Raw genomic sequence first — 21436 nt, forward strand, 5'->3', positions numbered from 1 at the left:
CAATTTCACATAAATCATACTAACAAAATAAAAATCCACAAACGCATTAACCAAATCTTACTTTGACCTTATCAATTATAGACGCAAGCCAATACAGACTGTATACTTCCCCAAAAAACGTTAGTTTATTTTTTCTTACATTCCTCTTTGCAGCTCCTTTAGCTTTGATCTGATGGTTTTGAAGTCTGGTCTCTTCTCTGGGTCCTGGGCCCAGCACTCTTTGATGACCTCAGTCACAAACTTGGGGGTGGTGTCTAGCTCTGCTAGTCGAGGGCGAAACATTTCATGTTTAGGGTCCCTAACCCGCGCGATTATTTCTAAAATAAAAGTGTATATCTACAAGAAATGGGGCTTTTACATTACAATGTAATTAGCACAAGATATAAACTCTTTGATTTTAAGTACATGTATAGATGTAGGATATACATTGGTATTGTAAATACTCTTAGTTCGTTTACTATTATATTGTTAATAAGCCATTCAAAAAGAAAGTGGACTTTGTTCTGCACACCAACCTTTAGGGTCCAGCGTACAATTTCCATAGGGTCCTTTTCTTCCGTTGATTTCGTACAGGATAATAGCAAAGGAATACACATCGCCGGGCTGGGTGCCCCTTCCCTTTTTTTCGAGCTCAAGTAACTCGGGGGCCGTCCATAACATATCTAAACAGAGGCAAAGACGACGACCATTTTGAATTTATAAAATTAATAGTATCTATTTTACAGAAAGGTAGACACGTTCTTAATATTTTTATCAATTCTAAAACTTTTATCAAATTAAATTTTGGATTTGTTTCTGTGTTCAAACAAATGCATTAAGATATAAGGGGAAATTTTAAAAAATGTTTTTGGCAAACAAGGGGATGTAAATATCACATGTACCAGTATCAGAATTATCTCCCTTTTAGTTTTCAAACAATATTATAAAGATGTGAGAATACTATTTTAACATAAAAGAATACTGCTTGATAAATACAGAAAAATACTACATATAGTAAGCACTATAATTGTATAAATCAACCATAAAGCAAGAGAAAAGAATGAAATTAAGAACTGCTTGGTAGATATGATTTCTTATCACACGGAGTTGTCTTCCTTTTAACAAATGTCGTCTGACAACATACTTCTGTATTTAGCATGTTCCGAGGGGTCCTCTTCCGTTCCTGCCAGAAACTCCGTCAGACCAAAATCCGTTATCTTCACCACCCAGCGACTGTCGACGACACAGTTACTGGACTTTAATTTCCCATGGGACTTGATTTCACTTTCATGAAGGTACATCATCCCCTATAATCAAAACACGATTCTAAAGATTAATTTCGTCCATATGCATGAATTTGAATAGGATATGAATTTTTTAAAAGCCAAAATAACTTTCCATTTCAAGATTTGACAGAAATTACACATTGACATATGCTTAATATGCACATGTTCGTGCTAAAATAAACTGTCGGTGATTTTAAATTAGAATTATACCAAAATTTGATTGCAAGGGGAGTGTCTAGGGAAATTCAAAATTCAAAGTCGACTGGCGGAAGAACAAACGTGTTGTCAAATAAATGTAAAATATATGCATTTAAGCATAAATCAGTTAGCTTGATACTGTATGCTACATACCTTTATTAATTAGTAAATCTCTCAGCATAGAATAAGATTAAATAACCATCTATACTTTCGCTTTAACACTGAGAATCACTTTATAATGGATATTTAGAGGCCAATAGCTTACCCTTATTATGTCAAACACTATTGATGCAATAAACATCAAGTCAAGCTGAATGTCATCGTTTTCCAGTATATCCTGTAAAAAGTCGATATTCAATACCAACAGTGCCAGTAAAAATAAATCAGATGAGCTATTAATAAAATACTTGGTACAAAGAGTATAGATGCTGTAGATCAATGTTTCTTCAGAAGGTTGCATTATGATGTATTTCGATGGTATGCATGTTATATATACTTTACATACATGCAGTTATCTTAATAAACAAACATGTATATTCCTACATATATTCAAACTTTTACGATGGTTTATCAAAGAAAACTTCATTAAAGCAATATTTTCTGAGTTGTACGTTGTACTAAATCATGGGTAAAATAGGAATTGAATGCGGGAGGTTTTTAGGTGATACATATATTCACTTTCGATATTATAATTTCAAACAACTGAGATATCATGAACTTGCCGTAAAGTATTTAATTTACCTGTAGACTTCCTTTGGAACAGTAAGCACTCACTATCAGAATGTATGGTGCATCGATACAGGATCCAATAAACGGATTGACGTTATCATGACGTAATTCTCTCATCTAAAATAAATCATATAAATCTTAAGGAAACAAATAACTAAATGTTGTCTTAAAATACGGGATTTAAGTTATGTTTCATTGTTTAATGTGACATAATAAAACTTATAATTCGATGTAAAAAAAAATAATATACCAAATGCTGTTCTAAATTCAACATGATTTTTTTCGTAGAATGTAAATTATCTTGAGTGAATGTTTGGTTATTGCATGGACTTATATTGAAAACGATAAAATAAAATTCATTGAGCAGTAAGTTATTTGCCTTCTTTTTAAAAAAAAAACAACTTTTTATTCGTAGTAAAAAATTGATTCCGCAAACGAGATACCACACTATTTGAAAAAAAAAAACAAAAACAAAAACAAGTGGTCATCGATGAATTTGTCATACATAAAGGCAAAGCTAAAAGATGAACACATTTCGGGCACTTTAACATCTCGTCCTTCGACACCTCTCAGTACTTTCAATACTTTGATTTTTTTTTTCAAAATAAAAATCAGAAATGCATACCACTTTTAGCTCCTTTTTGATACTCCTGGTTAGCTCGACATTCTTTTTATTGACCTTTCTTATGGCAACGAGATTTCCCTTGTATGTACCGACGCTCGTATACAGTTGTCTGTTGTCCATTTCATAATGCGAGGTTAAGGACACATTACTCGATGCTCTCGTGATATTGTTAAAGTAGGGCTAAAAGAAAAAGCAGACCTAAAACATAACATTTAATACTTGAGAGTATTATGGTGAGAACATAACATGGTAATGTATGGATATGGCAAAGTGTAAGGGACCTAGATAATCAATGCAAGAATCACTTGAAAAATTAAGCCACTATACGTGTATAAAGTTCTAGAGGAGGTCAGGGCCTTACAACTAAATACACAGCTACCGTAATTTAAACTGTCACATAAGTCCGATGGTGTCCGCTTGAAACTGTTTTGCCGGACAGAACGGACTTTGATGGACTCATTCAAACATTCAGCATATGTGCATATTTGCAAAATAGGAAAATAGCCAAGAAACAATTGCAAATGAAGATGTGAAGAAGCTGAGCCTTTAGTTTAAGGGATTAAACATGACAATATGTCTGTATGTATATCTGTAGAGCGATTTTATTCCACAATGCCGTCCCTTATTCAAAAAAGACGATGTTTTTGTTGAAATATTCATTACATGTAAGTACAATTTGATTAATGACAGAATGAAACCTCAAAGAATGCAAGTATATAATGCTGATTTTTCATAGATATACTTATGTTCTCATCATCATTTGATATAAGTATATCATACGCCCATTTATCATACGTATAACGTTCTATTTCAATTTCTCTGACAAAGTGCGTTTTTCCCATAAGTTAATTTCATCTATCTGTCAGGGTCTAGATTAACACTCGAGGAATTTGGCAAATTCTATATCTTCAGTTAATGGACAGTATTGATATTCTACTCAGGTTCGACACTTGTTAAGTGAACTGTCAAAGACATTACAAGAAGCGCTAGGTTCTGGAACTAAAGCTTTGGTTCCTTACTGTTTAATCCATAAAGCCCTCGACATTTTACCAAATAACAGTTAATATGATGGATACCCTTTTTAAATTCATATACATATAATAAAGTGTCATTTTGTAATTTTCAAGTTAAGCGGTGCCAATATTAACACATTTTCTGCAAAACACAGTAAATTCTACATAATTCCAAATTGAAATTTTTCCATCGAGTTTAAGTTTAAGAAGAGCTTGGACTTTCGGCGGGATCTTACTATCGAGTTTGCTCATCAAAACACACTGTCAAATATTGACCTTCTTTCTTCTAATTCTCTCATCAATATTCATTCAATATAGACTGTACAAATCGGAAAGTTTTTTCCCCAAAAACTTCTTTATTGTGTGAAATTGACGCTGTTTTATCTGAAATATACAGCCCTGGATGAAGTCGGGCTCATTACTTTCAGTATATTACTATCTATTAGCCAATGACTGGACAGTTAAACATTAAAGCAGTTAAGTACACCCCTATGGTGAGAGAAAGCCCGCCTACTGCCCAAAATCCAAGCTCATGTTAAAACAACTCTAACATCAGACTTTAAAAAATGAAGCAAATGGAATATACGGTACATTTCTTGTCAGATCCAACTGAAATGAAGATGGCTAAAAATAGGACTGTCTAATCAGGAATGGTGGTTATATACAATATCTATACAAATATTTAAATCATTTTTTGATCTGTACTATATAATGGCCTACTGAGTATTCACATAAACATACCAAAAGACGTATTAAAAAACATGCATAGACCGAGATTTACCATGGTACACGGGTCGGCATAGTCTATCGTCAGATCCTTGTAATCAATCTTCCACAAAAGGCTGGCTAGCTCCTGTTCATACTTCCAATTTCTGTGGAAATAAATAAAATTTGCATTTATTAAGAGGGCTCAATGGTCGTGACCATTTGTATATTATTTTAATCTCCTAAAAAAGAAGAGCTCTGTATATAGAAAGAGAAAAATGATAAAATTTTAATGTTAAATTATTTGGATTTTTCCTTTACTAAATGTAAGTTTATGACCAAAAATATTGTATGAAAAAGTTTAAGACAAATCTGATGGTTAATTTGTTGATAACCGAGCCTCCTTAAGTCTTGGTTTGCGAAATACACTTTCTGAATTCATATCGTTACAGTATAATTATTAAAACAGACGTAGACTAGTACTCATGACTCAAGCATTTTTTTTTTGTTATAAAGTACATTTGTATGTTTGTCCTTTGTAACACATTAAGTTATTAAGGAATTTGACAGGAGAGTTTTTTTTTTATATTTTACCTATAACAAAGTGTTCCAATTATGATGATGACAAGCAAAATCCCTCCAGTTATTCCAAGACCAATTTCAACTGTATAATCTAGATCAACAAAATAAGAACTATTAATGGCAATACAGGAACAAGCGACGGTTTTGGGGGGTTTTGGTATATATATATATATATTTTTATTTTTATTATTTATTTTTTTTTCGCTTTTTTGTTTGTTTGGTTTGTTGAGTGGTTTTTTTGGGCTTACATATTTTGGTATTTGAACTCTTTGTATTATTTTTTTAACTATGTTATAGTCATTTACGATTATTAATTTTTGACGAATTTCTTATATGCTGTTTCATAATCATGCACGCCGGCGTGGAATAATTCGACTATCAAAGTTAATGTCTTACCAGTGGGTTCTATGCAGTACTCTCCATTATATCCACACTCGGGCTCGTCAACGGGAATCATACCCCCGGGCCAAGCAATACTCCTGCCTTCATAGAACTCAAAATCCTTTAAAATCGATTAAATAGTTGATGTAAAAACATTTTTGAAAATGTGCTTTTAGTTCATAAATTAAAGAAAACGATATGCATGATTTTTATTAGAGCATCCAAAGTTGCTAAAAATAACGTTACATGCACGCGAAGGTTTAGGATGAAAATTGTCCTTTGGAAAACCCGAATTTGAAAATTCAATATTCTTAAAAATTATTTGTTTAAATCTTATCGTAGGTTTTCTGTTCTGAAGGTTACGTTACACGTATGAATAACTTATGACGGCCCTCACTTTAATCAGAATCTAAATTCTTTTGCAAAAACTTGTCATATGATATTACCATTTAGAAAAACCGGAAATTGCAAAAACGTATAAATAATTTATCAGATTAGGGGAGAAACGGTCGTTGAATGCGCACAAGTGACAGTGGAAAAGAAACACAATATCTCAGAGAACTTACGGGCATTTCATCAAATGTCTGCCGGAAAACCCCAACGGGGTAGAGTCCCCAGACAGAGTTCTCGTTCCTGAGTGCGAGCAGTGTAAAGTTTCCCTCCGAGTCGCCTCGCTGATTTATCTTTGTCGTATATCCTATGGCACCTGCAAAAATCGACAAACAGAATATCTAATATCTAACTGGAATAAATTAATTTACATGCAATTGTTATCCTAAATTAATTTCAATATCCAGTGTCGTTTTACATGCCATGTACAGTACTGTAGTTTTCTATGACACCTCAGGGAATTCGTTACCCAAACCAAAAATTGACATACTCGTGTATTTCGTTTCAATTCAGTGGTAAATTTTTGCAAGAATCTATCGCCGCTAGCATTTTAATAAGTTAACATAAATTCTGAATTTCAAGTCGCAGAAGAATCGATGAATAACTGAGCAGAAAATGGATCCAAATGCATCATAGAAAAGTGAATTGAAGAGAAAAATGGGGTTGTCATTTTGTTCTGAAAATTAAATTTTGATAGACGATAGTTTATGGCTTTTTAAAAAAGGAAATTTTTCTTTAATATCCGGGAGGAAGGTTGTGTTTGATGGTATTGGTAATGATAAATCGTGACTTCCCTTTTTTATTCTTAGAACAATTATATATTCGAACGTTTAATAACAATGATAATTAAAATTCTTTCGTCGCAAGGGAGGGGGGGGGAGGTGGGGGGTGATTTTAAAGTGTAAGTTCGAGGTAAATCTTGTAGCTATTCATTGCATGTACATATAATTATGTATATGTACAAGGCATAAATGTTCATTTATACGTAATGATTCATCACCTAAGAACAGTTTTTGAAATTTTTGATATTTTTTAATCAAACCAAAACGAAGAAATACCTAAAAAGTTGAGAAACTTTGTAAACTGTATTAAAATGTACATTATCTAGCTTCAAAAGTACCTATTATTTCTACTCGTAAAAGGAAAAAGTTAATTAACGAACGTGAAATTTATAAACTTTTCGTACGGTAGGGAAGGGGAAACATATACGAGACAAGTACCATCCCGCTTTGGATTTTCAACTATTTTGTTTATTTTAGACAAACTTAAAAATGTATGAAAAATTTAAATGTTTCCTAGTAGTTGTTTTAGTGTTATCATATTATCTAAGTTGTATCGTAAGCTGATCAGTGAGCAATGAACAAAACTGTGGTCCTACTTTTGTAGGTGACGTTGATTAGGTTTTCGATGATCAGGGTGCCGTTCCGGATGTCTCCCCCTTGCTCCAGAATCTTGTGCACTGTTCTAGCATATAACCAGACTGCGTCATAGAGGTAGGCAGCCTCGGTCCTGAGCTGTAAAATAAAGTCAACACGCAATTAAACTCGTAGATAAAGCGATCAATCAATTAGACTAGTTGTCATATATTCTCAATTTTCTAAGCTTTTATAAAAAAATTTTGTCATCTACTTTCAAGTTTAGGTTGGAATCGATTAATCGATTTTTATAGGGGTTGAGGGTGTCAGACATATTAATCTATTTACCGGAAAATATTGTATATAGCTTTATGTACTGTAGCATTTCAATGTTTCTATCTATGCCAACATTTGCTATTTCACATTTAATTTTCGATAGTATTAAACAGCGGATTGATTCAAATTTGCGTCATCAAGTGACGAAATGGACATGGAAATTGTTGTTGACGTTTATAGAATGAAAGTCACATCTGGTTGTATCATAAACAGAGAATGAATGCCTAGTATACCTTCTCAAGCACAATTGAACTTACTCGTTTCTCTATGGTCTTATTGACCTTGAAAGGGGTCTGGAAACTAAAAGGCGACTTTTCCAGATATTCGTTGACAATACTTTTGAATTCCTCATACTCATCATAATTTGGGGGCGATTCCACGACCCCGATGAAATATTTGAAAGCTTCTAGTCGTCCCTTTGCATGGTCTTTCCCTTTAGTTGTGCTGATTAATTCTAAAGAATAAATGCAATATAAAACATACAGACTTGCCAATACAATGGAAAGCTTGGTGTCAACACACAAAGGCTAAGCACTTATGGCTCATGTCATTTGCATAAGATGCCGTTGGATTGTCATTTTTCTTGAAATTACGGCTTGCCGCAGCAATATTTTCCGAACGTTGACCAACCATAACATAAAGGTAACATAGCTTATAATGAATCATTCTCGTCGATAGATAGCTTAATTACTGTGGAATCATTAGATTTCGTGGTGGCTCAATTTTTGTTGAATTCCTGGGTCCAAGAAGTACCCTCCCCCACGAATTAATAAATTAGGGTCAGATATTACAGTCATATTTACTGTTGAGGGTATAAGATAGAACCACTTTAATAAGACCTTGGACTTTCAGTACGATGTTACGATCTATTTCTTGCGTCAAAACAAGTTAAAATGACGCTTGTTTCAAGCGATATATACACCGATTGCGTAGTCTTCGCTCAAAAGCCAGACAAATCCCGTTGATTTCAAAGAGCCACGGCTGAGTGGCCTGCAATGAAATAAACAGGCCTACGTCACATTACCGTTTGACTCAACTACCCAAAGTCCAAGCTCTTGTTGAAATGGTTCTAATACTCGAAATTACGTCCCCACGAACCTGTAAAATTTGAGCAATCCATAAAAATTGGCCCCACGAATTTTAAAAATTTCACAATAACTGTCACTAATTCTTGTATAAAGATACACACGTCCGGTTTTTGCACTCTGGTCTACATGACACAATATTTAAAAATCACAAAGTTTTCTCAGAAATTCCTTCTGTTACATGTATAACACTGACACAAATAATTCACATCAAAATAAAAAATTGGCATAGTATTGCACGTACCTTCAAAGAACTAAAAGAATCATAATAGACGAACAAATACATCTTAATAATAATGAATACGTCAACTACATGTAATTGGTCAACAATTAACCTACTGTACCTTTCAGATATGCATCAGGTGTGATGGTGTCACTTTCTGCTAAACACACGCCCACAACAAAATATTCCCCCGTGTCCAGTAAGCCAAGTTCATACAGATGGTCCATCAAGCCGATAAATTCAAAATACTGGGCCAAAACCACGTAGACTACAATATTGTAAGAAACGGTTATTACTTTTTGCTTTCTTCTGTATTTTTGCAATACAATAACAAAGAATCAATCTAAAAATCGTTTTTGGTCAGTTTTTTTCCTTAAGAGTGTAAACATTTTAAATTGCCCACTTTAAAATTTACCCACTTCGTGTATTTGTACGCGTTGCGGCTACAAGACTTGTAAAAGGGTTCTCCGTTTCCCCGTGGAAATATGGATAGCGGTAACTCCTCTTGTCAGTAATTTGTATGCCTTCTCTCTTCATAAGCTGAAGAAATGATTAAATATAACCACTATAACTAGAGTCCGTATAGTTTAGTTTAACAATTATACATTTTCAATGAAGATTTTTGAAATTGAGGATCAAAAAGCAAATTTAATTGAATTTATAACTGAATACAAACGGTATTTTATTAACACAATAATATCAATTTGTCATTGAAGATCTCAAGAAATCCAGTTTATTAAGATACAGGGCTATGGAGAAATTTACAAGATCAATAAAATTTAAAAATATCACATGATACATATCATTTTTTTTTTCGTGACAAGATTAAAGAATGGTTATTAGCGATAGGGACATGTTCATAAATCTTAATATATAATACTGTGAAATCATTAGATTTCGTGGTGGCTCAATTTTCGTGGAATTCGTGGGTACCTCGATCTCATCCACGAATTAACATCCTCCCCGAATTATTAAATTAGTGTTATAAAGTCTATTTCCTCTTGTAGGTAGAAGATAAAACACGAAATTACGTCTCCACAAACCTATGAATTTCAAGTAATCGACGAAAACTGGCCCCCACGAATTTTAATGATACCACTGTAAATAAATATATGGTGGAAACATGTTTGTGAAAACAAAGATAAGTGACAGCGAGTTAAGGTAATTTCACAAAATCACAAATATTCTCTTGTGCGAAAAAAAGTTTGTAAACAGTTACTGATTGGCAATATGCTGAATAGATGCTTACACTTTCAATAGTAGCCACTGTGTCCGGCAAGCCATTTTCTTCGTTTGCTGTGTGAATGAAAGTGACCTTCTTCCAGTTAAATTTCTTCAAGATGCAGACGACACTCGCTGATATTTGGGAAGCGGTTGGTTTAGTTCTGGCAAATGTCGGATATTTAACCTTGTCACTCACATCATCTGCTGCACAAAACTAAAAATAGATATTATTGTTTTTTTTAAATGTTATTGTCAGAACAATATTTGTGGATTCCACAAATGATATGCGTACATGTATATATAGCTTATAATGTCAGTAATACATCAAATGTATAAATACTTACTCCGGGTTGTATTTCATATACCCTTCGGCCTCAGGGTGAAATATGACGTAAATATCTCATTGTTTGTAAAATTGTTTTTGGACATTAAAAATACACAATTTGAAATTCTCTATGGTTCATTTTCATGGCACATGCCGTTTTAACCCCCCCCCCCCCCCCCCGAAAATTAAAAACAAAGAAGAAAATTGTAAACATAGAATATAGGAATTACACATGCAAATCAAGCATTACTTTACTTCTGTGTGATGGCTGAAAAACACATTCGCAATTATACGAAAGAACAACCCATTAATCTAAAAAGATACCTGAATCACATCTATATATTAATATGATATATCTACATGTAGTTATTACTATCATCAAAGCAAACTTGTTTTTTTTTACCTTTGGCTTAAAGCTTATACTAAGCTATCATATGTCAAATGTTGCCAGATGCTATAAATCCGTAGGGTAATAAAAAATATAATTATTTAGTTGACTACATCGTAACAAAAATATGCTTGCAAGACGATCCTGCGGAAATTAAGTTTTATTTTGAACGGGTTTATTCTAATTGATCATTTTTTCTCTCGAATTATTACAATTGAGTCTAATACTTTAAACACAATTGTCAAGAGTATTCCAGAGAGAAGACTATTTTTGTTTTCGATATTAAATGCAATTTCATTTGAATACATTAGAACCTTTTTAACAAGAGCTTGGACTTTGGGTAGTTGTGTCAAACAGCATTGTGACGTGTGCCTGTCTATTTCATTGCTCGTCACTTGGCCATGGCTCTTTGAAATCAACACGATTTGTCTGGCTTTTGAGTTAAGACTACGCAATCGGTGTATATAACTTTTTTTGACGCAAAAAATAGATAGTTACACCCTATTGAAAGTCCAAAGCCTTGTTAAAATGGTTCTATTAAAAATGTAATTCCTTTATGACCCAAATGCAATCACTTGTCGAATTTCTAAATCCAACTTAGGACAATATGCATGAGATTCCCTGACAAATTGTATGTAAAGATTGCTGAAAATACGTGTTTACCGGTAATATATATGCTCGATCGGTTCAGAAACCGGAACAGCTGTTTTATCAAAGAAAGATACAATATACGGCGTAGTGTCATTGTTGGGGTATTTAGCGTACAAAGCCTCCAGGATATGTGTCTGTCAAATGCAGATCTTTATGAATTCAAGGACAATTTCTCATCGGGTTTTAAATAACCTTAAAAATCTTTGTTGAATTACAAAATAAAGATTTAATCTGTTTATTTATTGTGTTGTTGTTTGGTTAGAAAATGAAGATATAATCTAAAAATTTTGTTTTGTTTGTGCATTCGAAAAACGCAAGAGTGAATCACCTTTCTTCAAAGGTGGTTCAGAATGAAATGGTTTTTCTTTGGTAATTACTTTGGTTGAATTCGTTAACTCTGTACGGCATCTAATGAATGAATGGGGTCCATGGGATGTAGTACTTAGCGGGAAAAGAGAAATTGATTTCACGGAAATGCAACAGCACTGTCCTGATTTCCTTTCTCACGCGACAGTAAATCATATTATCAATTGAAGAATCAAGAAAAGCTGTTGTAGGTTACTAAAGTATGAACGTTGTTTACGAGCTCTGAAGAAATTCTACAGCCACCAAAGAGACAAAAAAAAGTAGTTACAAGGAGATGCTACAAGAGACTCGTTAACTGGAACCAAACAATGTGTGACGTTTTTAACATCTGTATTAACGAGATCTGAGGGCTTAAAATGTCCGCATTTCATTTATTCATGACCCAAGTGACATCAACATCTCCATGAAATAAAGGAATCGCAACCGTCTTAATCGTGAACACGTGATGAATTTTGTAAGACAAATCGATGGACATCGCCATTTAAAAGGAATGTTTAAGATATCATTCTTGCATCTCTTCCTTTCATCTGTGTGTATACGTTTGAGTGCGCCTCTCTTCCTTGGGGAGTACGTTTAAAAACAATGTTGTCTTAAATCTTAGAAAGTTTTTTTATCAACACATAGTATGCTCATCTTTTATTAAAACAACTCTCAAGAACAAAAGCCCAGAAGCATATGCTATTTCTTGCACGATTGATCTTGCTAAGACGTAATCATACCTAAAAATATCAAAAATTTTCTCTTAAAAATTAAGTCAAATAATTCACAAGCCATTATATAAAGTCTTTTTTCAATAATTCATTCATTTCATTTTCAGATAAAACAAAAAGCTTTGTTTGACACGTGTCAAAACGCGTTTCACACACAACACGGCATAAGCTAGTGGTCGAATGAAACGCGAGAACAACTCACCTAATCACTGTCGAGATAATCTTATCCGTCATAATTAACGTGCACAACAACTGTTTCTTTTGTTCACAAATTTTCTATGGAAATTTTGTAAAAATTGGTTAACTTGATCAATTTTTCAACCATAAAGATCTGATAAATTTCTGTTGGTATCAATTGTAAACGAACAATAAAAAGATAACAAAAATAGAGCCATTGCTGAATCCACTGTCGTATTGAACAATGTAGTAATATCTAAATGGCTGATTATTTTCTCTCTTTGGGGCAATTTTGACCTATAATGTTCTTGACAAAAGAGTTTCTATCTCAAAACCTTTTGCAGTGAAGATGAAGCAAATTTTATACAACATCTCGTTATATAATAAAATATTCTTAGTTTCCTTGATGTATCATTTAAACCTCTAACACATTAAATGATGTACTAGTATGCAGAGCATTGATATTGTATAGTTTCTACAGTGAATACATCTTGTTAGGTATTTGGAATCTTTATCCTACTTTTTCGAAGAATTGATTTATTTTAGCATTTTATGTTTTTATCAATATTTAAGGACATCGATTTTCGTGGTTTGAGTGAGAATATTACAGTTGCAGGGAAATATTAATTAGTGTCCAATTATATCCTATCATTACATCATGTAACTATTTATTGCATTTCAATTAACATTCGCTTTCGTATAAAAAAAAAAAATACACGAAAATTGGTATTCAATAAATGTTGAAGAACCACAGTGTCTTGGTAATTATAACAGCGATTTTTGTTCTTTACAACACTGAATTCAAGAAATTATGTTATTATTTTTTGCTCTTGACATTATCTTATTTCTGATCAATGTACATGTGGTCAAAGTACTTAAAATCTCCGACATTAACAAGACAGAAACAACACTCTTTGCCCCTAACGCATGGTGTAAAAATAAATTAGCTTTAACGATGCTTTTAATCAAAACAGTAAATGATTCAATTCTAGTAAAACGTAGTTGATCTAATGCACCTGTTACAATCGTACGCACTCAAATTAATATTCAGGCAGAATGGAAATCACTTGTCCTTGGGGGAATAAAGGGGTAGAAAACATCCTGTGACACAATGTTTAATACACAAATGCCGAAAGATTCGTTAATGCTATGGATTTTCGATGGCGACGAGATATCTAAGAATATCGGTGAATACAAAACTACAATTGCAAATGAAGCCAGCAAAAGTACGATGTTGTTTTATTGCAGACATGAAAAAGATTGATGGAAAAGTTGTTTTTTACACTACTGAGCTTGTAAGATACCTATAGCTTAAATCTGAGATCACGAACGCGGTATCTGAATCCAAGTCTCAATACGCCCCAGAGGGCACGAACGTGTCTTTTGGTTGGTCACTCCCCACCGCTTTACTTACGCAAGCATTTGAATATGCGACTAAAAATAAACAATATCGCCAAAATCAAGGTAAAACTGGTAATGAACGCCAAATAATATAACTATGTTCCAGAGATAACAGAACACAATATCAACCTCACAAGCATTTATCTTGCGCCAACCCTTCAAACAAACAAGCGCTATTTCCAAGTTCCTATACGTTTTCACCAAAGAAAGTTATCAATTTAGATTTAAATATGTTTCATCTTTTCAACATAAATTCTAGCTAAACATCCACCAATCGCACACTGCTGCCAATGGATATGTATAAAAACGCTGCGAATCTTCAAAATCTAGACTTTTTTTATTAGGCATGTGATAAGGAAGCGCGCAAAGAGAAAGGGTTAGAAAGCAAATCATTTGCAACAGGTATACACAGAATCATCGATATAGTTTGAAACAAAAAATGGGTAAAAAAAAGTGTCGATTTTATCTCCAGAAACAAGTTCCGTTAATGTGACATGGTGTCGTGTTTAATGGTTAAAAAATCTTCTTCAATGAGACAGTTAAATTGATGTTGTGTCGGCATGTAGTAATAATGACTTATTTATGAATGGCAGTCCTTAATTAAAAGCAAGTTTAAGCCTTCATTCAGAAAGAGTTAGAATGTGACTTTTTTTAATATTGATGGATGTTTTTATTCATGTTGATCTCTATTCCCAATAAATGCCGCGTTCACTCTCTCTGTCCAATTTTTTTTAAACCAGTCTTCTCTTTCTGATTGTGTGAAAAATATTGGGGATCAACTCTTCAATTTTTTTAAGGACCTGAGGATCGATAATACAAGTTTTGTGTTTTTTAGACTTCAAGAGACCGTAGGTGTCTGGTTCTGTTTAAACTGAGCTTCTGACACAAATGCTTATGAATAACGAACGATTCAAAATCTTAAGAAATGTACTTGAATTTTTTTTTAATTATGATATTATTGCAAAGCGTGCTGCTAAATTCCATTTCCAGCACATTTCCTTTTTCTTCTGACAAGGCTCTTTGCTAGATAAGACCTGTAAATTTATTATAGAGACATTGACAGTCATATTCTTCATCATAAAGGCTTTGTGTGTATTCTTCCCTAAAGGAGAGAATAAGAACAGTATCAATTTAAAAAGGAAAGTTACTTAAATTGCTTGCTACAAGGGACCTCGGTTGATATGTTCAATCATATGTACTAGTGTATATGTCAGAACAACATTTTCTCTGATTCCTGTATTTTATATCTTTTTTTTAAATATTCGATAGGCACAGGTACTGCAGAACAATATACGTATTTTGGGTACATTATAACATGCCACATCAAATCGAAAATGAGTAATATTCCATTTTGTTCGTACTTATAAACAATAAAAGCATTTCTAGATAAAGCACGAGAACTGTTATAGTCTCTCTTTGTTGAACTTCGGTCCTAATTTGGTGCAAAAAAGATGATGAAGCTATAATCTCGATAACAAATGCGTTTATCCACTCTGTCACAACATTTCCCTACCGTTCCTCAAATAACGATCACAACATAATTACATTTCCGTCGGTTGTAAATACTATCCCATAAACCATCTTTAGCACTATAAAAGAAAATAAGGATCTAGAATTTCATAGTTAATTGTTGTATTTATCTGTTAATATCCGAAAAGCAGATATTGCGCCAATCACCGGGAAAGTTGATAGCATCCGTAGCTATTGAAGGATTTCCGTTATCGCTCATTCTTTTTTCTCATGAGAAATGAAATGATGTATGCAGTGCATGGTTGTATGTCTAAGCGGGATCTTTTCTACTAACTGAACATTTGGTTAAAGACTACTAACCTTATCAAATATTGAATGCTTCAGAAATGTTTATTTTAACAATTCCGTGGCACATTAAGAGTTTCCGGTACAATTCATTATCTCGGACCTCGTCAAGATACCAAGAAAACGATCATAATTTGACTTATGAACTGATTCTAAAACCATACACACCAATTGCTGATTTTGCTTCCAAAATATTGGTGAGATGAAAGCTTGACTATTTTGTCTGAAAGACATGACTTTAATTTGATATATTAACAAGTATGGATAGGATAATTGAGTTATTCCAACATGTATATGATTATCATTGCCTCAAAGTGCGACTTCTGCCTCTGTGGATCTGAACCTTTGGTCGTCTACCTGTTTACTGTTTTACGTTCCCGAAAGAGAGAAAGTGACAAAAACTGGAGACTGGAGCAATATATAGCAGCCAGTAAAGCTTTATTGTTTCTATTAAAATAAAAATAAACCTCGTAATATTCCTATTATGTTTACCGATAATTTTGAAACACCCAATACTAAATACTTAATAGTATATAAATTATATATTTCACCAAGTATAGTTCTTTTCGTGACGTTTCTGTGAAGTTATATTTACTGGTATATCAAATATTTATATACGTGTAGCCCGTTGATAGTACTGCAAAAGTAAATATTTAAACAGATCATACATTTGTCAAATGATTTGAGGTAAATAAAGTACTAAAAATGGAATCTTAAACTCTTTATGATTACAAATGTAGATTCAGTTAATCATTCTAGGACATAACTTAAGTCGAAAGAACATATCAATAACATACAATAACCCAGGGTTTCACTGAATGCTTGGGATGCAGAAGACACTGATATGTCCGTGTCGACGTGACTCTATATCGACCATTGTGTGTGTGTGAGTGTGAATGAATGCTTCATCATTAGAAAGTCAGCGTGCGATGGACTTGCTTAACACCATCGGCGTGACAAACACACAATACGTTGAGACGTTCACCTTTAAACAGTGTACCATCTGCAAATGTATCCTTTTTATTTATTTGCTTCCCACATCCAGCAAATGGTTATTTTTTATTTTTAACATTTACTTAGAAGTTACAAATTTTCCTTTTAACTGATTCATTTTTTTTTTTCGAACATACTGTCGCGACGCAACATCAAAACAGGAAATTACCATAACAAGGTCATTATAGACACATAAATACAATTTACTCTGAGAGATCTAACCCAAGGACATTAATGGTATTGACACATTTCATACAAAAATGAGTGTTTACATGTTTATGTTTGGATCTATTTTAGAAAGTCCAAAAAATCTTATTGAAAGAATTTTGACGCTTTTATGCAATTTTGCCATGAATCTTAGGATCTTAAATGTCAGACCCCCCCCCCCCCCACCACCACCACCACCACATCTTTTATACTTGTTAATGTAAGAGACTTACGTAAGAAATCATGGGCAGGTTGAAAGAGGCAGCTATTCTTCCTTCGTGGACACAGGTCTCCTGTGGCCCTATATACACGGAGATATTTCTATCAATCAATTCCACTGTCTCCTTGATACTGTGCAGCTCTTGGGAGTACGTCTCGGCCACGAGAAATTCCAGGGTATGGTTTTGAAGAATGGACGAATCGTTGTTGATTTGGTCCCTAGCGTAAGTGATGGCCCCTGATATTCTTTGACCGTGGCGTGTACTGAAGAAACCGTCGTCGTCCTTAAGTTTGGAGCCTGTGATGTACCCCATACGTATGACATTTTTGTTAGACTGGCCAGTTTCAATCAAATTTACCACCGTGACCAGCAGAAGGGTCAAGCGATTCACTGCATTCATATTTCTGCCTTTCGTACTGTTATATCCTAACGAACTCTTTAGTTAAAGTTTTCCGAGAGAAAAAATATCACAGTGTCGCAAGACTGCATCATACGTAGATCCTTTTTTTCTCTTGAATCGGCTACTAACAAATAAGGTATCACGTGGGAGATTGCAACCCCATTGTGGGTTTTCACTTAGCTTAGCTTCCACTTAGCATTTCGTCTGAAAAAGATAAAGGTAATACTATACATGTACATAAATGAAATCTCCATATCAATCCAATTGTCGCGTCATCTAGCTATAGATTCAAGACAAGAAGACAACACGCTCTTACCGAAGGGAGCAAGAATTGTGCACCATTTAAAGTGTCACAATTGATTTAAACTGTTACAATTTGAACGCATGAGCAGTTTCACATACAGCAATGACGGGATTAATATCAATTTACTTGTAAATAAGTGCACTCTTTAATGAAGGAAGTGATTAAACAGAAACAAAAACTGCGGTGTGAAGGATTTATAAACAGGAAACGCTGAATTTCATTATTTGTCGCCGGTGTTATGTCCATTTTAAGGATGTATCGGCTAACGTACTTTGTAGGTCACTAGAATGCATTCTTCTATAGTATATGCTTTTGTACATATAGTAACAGTTAGAATTGTGTATACTCATCAACGAGTCACTAGATGCACGATAGCTGAATTTGTTGTTACATGCATGTCAACATGCAATTATTGTCTCGTTTATACAAATTATCGAATGTAGCATCAAATTTTCGCGTGTTCTGTAAACACTAATACATGTAAGTGTATTTCACTGTTGAATTCACTAATGTCAGACATGACTCAGTAGGAATAATACATAAAGCATATACATGGTTTATTTATACATTCCACATGACATGAGATTAAGACAGCTAAAACGTTTAAGCCATTCGCCTACCTTAGTAAATTTAAAGATGATATCGTGATTGTAAATTTTCCAGTTCAATGTTTTCGGTAAGCATTTTTAGTTTGCTCTACACATTGTGTACATTAATCCTTACAAATGACTCCATACTTGTATAAACACACCCACAATACAATAAAATCCAGACGGCTCTATGTTATATCGTATTTCTTGGTACATGTATAACCAATGGAAGAGTGCCGACCAAAGAAGGACGGAAAGGCAGATCCAAAATAAAAAATGTTTTATATATGCATATACAGGGATTTAGCTGCAATTATTTTTTCATATTAATATAGAGAGAAAAAGTAAATATATATGTAACGAGATGGTTCCTCAATTTTTAAACCCCCCATCACCTCCACCGCTCAACCCCATGGATTAGGATTTTGATGCTTGGTTAAGTTTTCTAGTGTTTGCTACATTGTTTGACATGTCAAGATGTTGGGGAAAGGTCTGCTGATATCCCCCCACCCGCCCATCCCCCTTCGATGCTCGTTGGTATAAACCAGATTAGATCTAGTTGTACGATCTGTAAATTCCTTTGTTGTCTTTTGTTTTGTACAATTTTAACTGATAACTTGATTTAAAGTATAAAAAAGAAAGGTTAATGAAAAAAATCTTCATTCTTATCAAAAAATCAGTCGAAATATTTAAATGTCAAGTGCATACTAGAATGATTCCGAATATGTTTAATCTGCATTTATACGTAAAATAATGTCCCCTGTTTCCTCGAAAATTGGAGACAAAGCTAAATTTTATTTGGTATTTTGATGAAAGCCCAAAAAACAGAGAACTGACTGGAAATTACCGGTGCAATCTGACAGCCGTTGTAAATGGTGTGTAATTTGGGAATATGAATTTTATGATTTATGATCTAAATAATACATAATTCTTCCAGTTCATTATTGCAATTCTATAACATTGTTATTCGCTCACTAAATGTCAATGTATACCATGCGCGGATCTAAAGGGGAGATCAGATGGGGTCCAGACCCCCCCCCCCCCCCCCCGGCAAACTCAAATTACCGTCGGACCCCCCCCCCCCCCCTTCTCTGGAAAAATTTTCTGGATCCGCGCATGTATATTATACATGTGCCAAACCAAGTTTATATTGGCGCTGGTGTTTCATTTTTCATTGATACACAATTTAGCCAACGTCAGCGTGACCAATATTGAAAAGTCATTGTTAACTCAAATTTTTTTAAAATATGCAATTTGAAGATCGTAACTTTTGTAACAAGAGCTTGCTTTCATCAAGAGCTTAGGCAAAATGTTTTGGGTTATCGTATATAAACAAGGAAGTCGGGATACATAAATTCTTAATGAGAAACTACAGATTGTGAGTGGTTTATGTAACATGTTATTTTGTTTTTCCGGTCTACATTTAATGTGGTAATCCTGGTTTTGATTATATCTGAAACAAATGGCTTCAATTTTTTTAAAACTAGTAGAAAAAAAAGACAAACAATCTTTTCAATGAAGTCTTTGCTTTTTCAACTGCCTCGATAAATTTTACCAATGTTTTATCTGAGGGTTTTACCTGAATATATTTTACACGGCATTGTAAACAATCAAGCGCCCCACCCCACCCACCCCCAAAAAAGTCATATTAGCATTAGGGAAAACGATATAATTCAAAACATCTATATCATAGACTTTATTTAAAGGGTTAGCTGAGATTTGATGGACATATCATAATATACCTGTGTAGAAACTTTTCCCAGAGTGTAATTCAATGATCGGCCCATTTTAGCTACCTGTATAGGTATATACTTTTATGAGCATAATCATGATAATTGTAAACTCCATCTGCTTAAATTTTGTTGTTGTTAAAATCATACATTCAAACAACATCTATCAATCTTTTTTTTTAAATCTTATGGATGCCCTGAATGTTTGTGCATATTTCTCCGCTTTTCAATCCCAGTATCTTTGCTTTACAGCTGTGCATTTCCCCTAACAGATGCATCCATAAACGAAAAATTAAGGTGAATGACATAAAAACTCAGAATGTACTTTTCTTTTCGTTAACCCAAATCTTATTAAGACTAAGTGTGATCCCATGTGCTTTTTAACAGCTGGAAAAGTGGTATGTCTGTCTTCTCATCATTTTAAAGTCAAGAACATGCGCGGATCGAGAAATTTTTTCCGGGAGGGGGTGTGTTCCAACGGTTATTTGAGTTTGCTCGGGGGGGGGGGGGGGGAGAGGAGGGGGTCCGAGGCATATTTTTGGTTTTTTTAAAAATGCAAATTAAAGAAAGAACAAGGGACGTTATTGGCCAAAAAATGCCGTGTTTTAAAATCTAATGATACCTACCATTTTCAAAAGCCAAGAATAAACAAAACTCAATGGTATATGATTTATTCATATAACTCTAGTGTAAGTATGATACATTTTACGTTAAACACGGCGCCTTTTTAAAACGAAACGTCGACATTTTACGAAGCCTTTAACGCGGCGTTATAAACATGACGGACAGGCTTAACTGGATTTTAACACAACCAAACATTTCTCTTATTTTTTTTTTCTTCTATTTTTTTCTTGGTATATATTAGTATTTATTTCCAAACTTTCCATTCCCTTTGTTTAGAATAAAAATTTCATATTAACTAACCCGACATAGTTAGGGAATCCGTACTGCTGAGAAATACTCGAAAGCCTGTAGAGGAAAATGAATATATACCAAGTATGATTCCTTCTATTTTATTACGAAAATGGATTGTACATTCATAGCTCTG

The 21436-nt window shown here is 33.8% G+C and overlaps 1 protein-coding gene across 7 annotated transcripts in view; it reads right to left on the bottom strand.

The window, feature by feature from the left end:
• LOC105344510 (receptor-type guanylate cyclase Gyc76C) overlaps positions 1-21436 on the bottom strand; it is a 50191-nt gene that overhangs the window by 4040 nt on the left and 24715 nt on the right. For 5 of the 7 annotated variants that reach the window (XM_066065521.1, XM_066065520.1, XM_034457081.2 and 2 more), the window contains exons 2-17: positions 17378-17968; positions 10137-10325; positions 9307-9427; positions 9009-9155; positions 7837-8033; positions 7267-7402; positions 6065-6204; positions 5514-5619; positions 5130-5208; positions 4612-4702; positions 2818-2997; positions 2205-2309; positions 1729-1800; positions 1124-1286; positions 516-662; positions 140-317 (exon numbers count right to left, since the gene is read on the bottom strand). In XM_066065521.1, coding sequence (XP_065921593.1) covers positions 140-317; positions 516-662; positions 1124-1286; positions 1729-1800; positions 2205-2309; positions 2818-2997; positions 4612-4702; positions 5130-5208; positions 5514-5619; positions 6065-6204; positions 7267-7402; positions 7837-8033; positions 9009-9155; positions 9307-9427; positions 10137-10325; positions 17378-17764 — 2438 coding nt within the window. In that variant the 5' untranslated portion in view covers positions 17765-17968. Of the gene's footprint in view, positions 1-139; positions 318-515; positions 663-1123; positions 1287-1728; positions 1801-2204; positions 2310-2817; positions 2998-4611; positions 4703-5129; positions 5209-5513; positions 5620-6064; positions 6205-7266; positions 7403-7836; positions 8034-9008; positions 9156-9306; positions 9428-10136; positions 10326-17377; positions 17969-18080; positions 18232-18688; positions 18844-21436 lie in introns of those variants that run through there. The other 2 variants (XM_011452292.4, XM_034457082.2) reach the window with 2 other exon arrangements.

This window comes from Magallana gigas, chromosome 7 (assembly GCF_963853765.1).
Source record: "Magallana gigas chromosome 7, xbMagGiga1.1, whole genome shotgun sequence".
In the NCBI taxonomy this organism is placed as follows: Eukaryota; Metazoa; Mollusca; class Bivalvia; order Ostreida; family Ostreidae; genus Magallana; species Magallana gigas.